Raw genomic sequence first — 4,710 nt, forward strand, 5'->3', positions numbered from 1 at the left:
ACTTCTTTTCATACGTGCGTATGTGTGAATTTCAAATTTTACAGTGACATATTGAAGCCGACGCCCCTATTTATCTACACCTGTAAGGGGGTTTCTACTAGTATGAATATACAAGCATGCAGCCTCAGAGCATCTCCAATAGGTGCCCAAAAATTGGGTTGCACGCTAAAATCTGGGTTTTTAGGCGCCGTACAGCTCCAACAGAAGTTGTAAAACAGTGCGCGCGCAAAAAAGAGTTTGGCGCGCGCTGAAAAGCGCTATTAAAAGCTGCAAATTTGAGGTGCCGGATTGCGCATGCTTCACAATTTACACTGCGTGTTTTTTTGGGCACGCGTTTTTAGACATCTGCTAAAGCAATGTTGGGTCTGCCTCACTAAAAGTGCTACAGTGGCGCGCTAAAACTATTTTAGGGAGCAAAATTTTTGTGCACCTGCTGGAGATGCTATTTTACTAAAAAAAAATCAGCCACATGAAAGACGTTGCACTCGCATATGCGAGGGCCAATGCTAGTTTTATTAAAAATACATTAATGATATTACAACTTTATTTCCATTCATTAGCATGTAGACCATGCCAAAACTTGAGACAACATGTGCTGTTGAACAATGGGATTACAACATGACACTATGTTAAAATCTGCTTCCTTATTTGACAATGGAATTAAATACACACTTGCCTTGTAATGAAACAAGATACAAATATCTGTCGCAAGAAATGCATTGTACCATACGTAGTTATATCTTCAGTTTTCCCAGAACGACTTCTTTCCCTTGAGAAAAATGAGTGTAATGTGCCACAATGTAGTCCTTGACCTTCACTTTTCTGTATAAGGCTGGTCTCTTCTCATTGACCAGTTGAGCCGATGGCTCGATTTCTTTCTCAGGATCAATAGAGTAGTCTAGAACAACCGATATCCTCTCTTTCTTTGCGTTTGTCATGACCCTATGCACAGGGCTCTTAAAGATCCCATTGCTCATTATCTGTGTCACAAAAGTTTTAAGTCCGTCAGTCCAAAAGCTTAAATTTTTTATGGCGAAAGCTCATAATCTTAAACAATTCATATTTCATGCATGGTCCCCGGCATGTAACTTTGATCATTGTATTTTATATTAAAAGGGTAGAAAAGATTAATAATTTTGTTAGGCTATAAAATAAATCTTGAACAACGCAAACGATGATGTCTTTACCGGGTAGGACTAAGCCACAGTTTATACGTACTACCTCTTTTCCTAAATATATATGGAGGCTAGATTCAATATACCGAAAAATATATACATTGGTAATGTGAAAATAAATTAGTATTAAATTTGCTACGAACAATACTATTACACACGATATAATTATGTTTCAGCAGGTTTACCTCCATTTGATCTCCCATAATCATCAGTAGTGTGTGAGGTACCATCGGTACATCCCACCAGACCCCATCTCTGAGAACTTGCAGGCCACCAACGCTGTCATCAACCATGAGGACAGCAACAACGGTTCCATCAGAGTGGGGCGTGAGGCCGAACACGAGCTCCGGCCTCGGACACACCGGGTAGTAACTGCATCGAGCGTTAGTGAAAGGCTTCTCCACAAGCTGGTCCACGAAGTAGTCGTTGTCGTCAAGCTCCAGCAGCTTCGCCATTGCTCGGAGCAGATTGTCCTTCACTGCCCCACATTTCTTCGTGAACTCGTGCAGAACATCCCTGCGATACAACAACATATACACAGATGATCCTTCAATAAATCCTCACTCGAGCCAGGTAAGTAGTGAAGAGATGGCTCTGTGAGGTCGGTCACCTGAAGCTTTCGGGATGGGCTGGCCAGAGGGCAATGCGCCGCTCGCCCTCGGGCTCCACCTTGAGGTAGAGACGGTCAGTCCAGTCCAGGGTCTGGTCCGGCGAGGACACCTGGTCGTTCCCATACCCCTCGTAGTTCCCGTACCCCTCGTACTGATCATCTCCGATCAGGTTGCTTTGCCTCTGCTTCTCTTCAAGCGGCTGCCGGAAAAACTCCCTGCATGCGGCCATCATGCCGTCCATCACGGCCGCGTCTACGCCGTGGTTACTGATCTGCAGGAACATTAATTCGTATGAAAGCGACATGGATATCCATGCTTGTTCATTCTCGAAAATGCTGGAGTACTACCGAGAAACCGACTGCAGCCGATAGGGTTGTTACTTACCAGGAAGAGGCCCCAGGAATCGATAGCTGACCGGAGCTTCGCCGCCTCATCGGCAGCGCCGCCGTCCTGCTTGGAAAGGAGGCGGAGGTTGATAACAGGGACCGGCGCTACGGCCGTCGTGGCGAGCTGCTGGTCCTGGTGCCCGCGCACGACGTACCGGGTGGGCACGTCGGGCGTCCGGAGGGCGCAGGCCAGCTTTTGCACACAGCAGTTCTCCATAGGTGCACCTGCACTGCCAAACAAAAAGAATCTGAAATGTAGTCTCACTCCATTTTAGATGTCCGGCCCATTCATATACCGCAAGAGACATGCCCTAAATTTTTCCCTAAAGAAATGATCTCAATAGGTAAAACGAGAATACTTTTTTCTTGTTCTATCTTTGTTCAGTGATAAGCACTGTTGTGACTACTATGGTGATAAGGCTGCACTACAATCACGTAGTACTACTATGTTGCAAGCGCAGCAGTATGGAGATCTGGTGGTTTTGTGAGGACCGAGGAGTTAGGTATGATTTGCACACGGTTTTACTTTTCGAAAAGGAGGAAATGCCCCTGGCCTTTGCATCGATTCATTTGCACACTGCTGTGACTTGCGAGGAAACGTTAAAGCTCATGGATTTTCTCAGCTAGCTCATGCATGGTACAAATGGGAAAAGTATGAAAATCATGGACGGTGAATTGCGAGACAATATTACCTTCGATCAGTTGGAGTGATCAGAGATGGATTTTCGATCAATTCCGTGGGCCACAACTTGTTGCGCTATAACTAGTAGTAGTATTTTTTGCAGCTAAAGTGTGTAAGTGCCAGAGAACAAAGCGTCGTTTATATAGACTAATTGAGTAGTGGCATGTAACACGTTGGCTGAGCCCGATTTCGGTCGGCCGTGCATGGCTGGATCGGGATGGCAGTGCCTAAACCTACACGTAAGCAAGTGGGACTCATGTTGGCCAAGCTTGATTTCGGCCAGCCATGCATGGCGGGATAGGGATGCTTAGCTGGGTTAATCTAATTGGAAGAGATTAGAGTGAGGGGTCCACACCCCTGAAATTCAAGGGCGGTGGAGAGTTTAGCAAGGAATATTATGTAAAGGGCCCGTGAGTTTAATATTATTGGAGTCCTAAACCTATATCTTTACTACTAAACGGGAGTTGGTGATCACGTCTGTTAGTGAAGCCTCTCTACCCCACGCCCTGCATTAACTCAATCAAATCATATAAAATCTTATCCGGAAAAAGGTAGTCAAAATAAATCTTATCCACAAAAATAATAATCAAATCAAATCTTATCCAAAAAAATTAAATTAAATCTTTTGCAGTGCTCCTGTTGGTGGGTGCACTATAATTACATTAACTCAATCAAATTATTCTTACTATATGTGGGACATGCGCGATCTGATATATGCCGGACATGATTGATGTTGAATCATAAATATGCCCCCCTTGCAACACATAGGCAATTAGTTGGTATTATTAGGACAACAGAAAACCAATGACTGAGATTCACCATTGCCTTGTAAAAACATATAAATGGTTGAGATTGCAATATGGACCCATGACATGATCTCACGTTGGCTGAGCCCCATTACGACCAACCATGCGTGGCTGCATCGGGATGGGAATCGTAAACCTATATGTAAGCAAGAAGGAATCACGTTGTCTAAGCCTGACGGTTGGATCAGGAAGGGATTCCTAAACCTATGTATGTAAATTACATTTTTTGATTTTTAACCGTTATAATTAAATTCAATGGAGTATTTTTTGTAGCATACGTAGACGAAGGTGATGACTTATTTGGTTATAATATATTAATAGAAGATTCATGGCATGTGGCGCCAGTTGGTAGTGTGATAATTTGACATGTGTGTGCACACGTGATTTCAGCATTTGAGGATTGGTGTGTCCGCCTGTTTCTCTTTTCGATGGGACCAAACCAGCTTACACTTCAAAGAGCCACAGGAAGCAGCCGAGTGAACGGGACAACAAACAAGTCGGTTTTCTTTTTCTTTTTGAGAACACCATATAGCTTTATTGCAAATATTCAGAGGATGCAAACGTACTATAGGTGGATTGGATGTGAGCCAAAGATGGCGTCCACTCTCAAGGGGGTGTTGCAGCTTTAACAAGATTATTATGAGCTTCAACATTGCATGACCTATGTTTATGACTCAGGGAGACCTCTTGGAGCATGGCTAGCTTTGCCTGGAATTCTTTTTCCATGACTCCGTAAGCACATGGGTTCATCTCCCTCCAATTTCCTACCACTTGGACGAACTCGGTACCTGTATCTGGACTTCCAAGATGTATTGAGATCAAAGGCAAAGGGCAAGGCCTCGCTGCAAGCAATGGCTTCCAAAGTTTCCGGACCAGTAAGTCCCTCACAAACAAGCGCCGAGGGTCCAGGGTGAAGTCCCGTTGCATCTCGACAAACAGCACTGACTGCTCCTCTTCTTATCATTATCAATCCCTCCATCAGCACTGATCTTGATGTTTCCGTCTTTCCGACGGCCGGAGCCGTCCATACTAGCTGGAACCTTCTCCCCT

The 4,710-nt window shown here is 44.5% G+C and overlaps 1 protein-coding gene across 2 annotated transcripts; it reads right to left on the bottom strand.

Annotated features, from left to right (window-relative positions):
* Nucleotides 1-510: 510 nt before the first annotated feature.
* On the bottom strand, nucleotides 511-2,953 carry LOC119328447 (probable 2-oxoglutarate-dependent dioxygenase ANS). 2 transcript variants are annotated; one of them, XM_037601431.1, is made up of 5 exons: nucleotides 2,865-2,953; nucleotides 2,171-2,397; nucleotides 1,786-2,057; nucleotides 1,361-1,691; nucleotides 511-980 (listed from the first exon to the last, which is right to left on the bottom strand). In XM_037601431.1, exons 2-5 carry the CDS (start codon nucleotides 2,387-2,389, stop codon nucleotides 735-737), a joined length of 1,068 nt encoding a protein of 355 aa, XP_037457328.1. In that variant the 5' UTR covers nucleotides 2,390-2,397; nucleotides 2,865-2,953; the 3' UTR covers nucleotides 511-734. The 2 variants fall into 2 exon arrangements, with proteins under 2 accessions (XP_037457328.1, XP_037457329.1); XM_037601432.1 differs by having other exon boundaries at nucleotides 2,171-2,402; nucleotides 2,865-2,952.
* Between the last annotated feature and the right edge of the window lie 1,757 nt (nucleotides 2,954-4,710).

Source organism: Triticum dicoccoides, chromosome 7A (genome assembly GCF_002162155.2).
Source record: "Triticum dicoccoides isolate Atlit2015 ecotype Zavitan chromosome 7A, WEW_v2.0, whole genome shotgun sequence".
Classification (NCBI taxonomy): Eukaryota; Viridiplantae; Streptophyta; class Magnoliopsida; order Poales; family Poaceae; genus Triticum; species Triticum dicoccoides.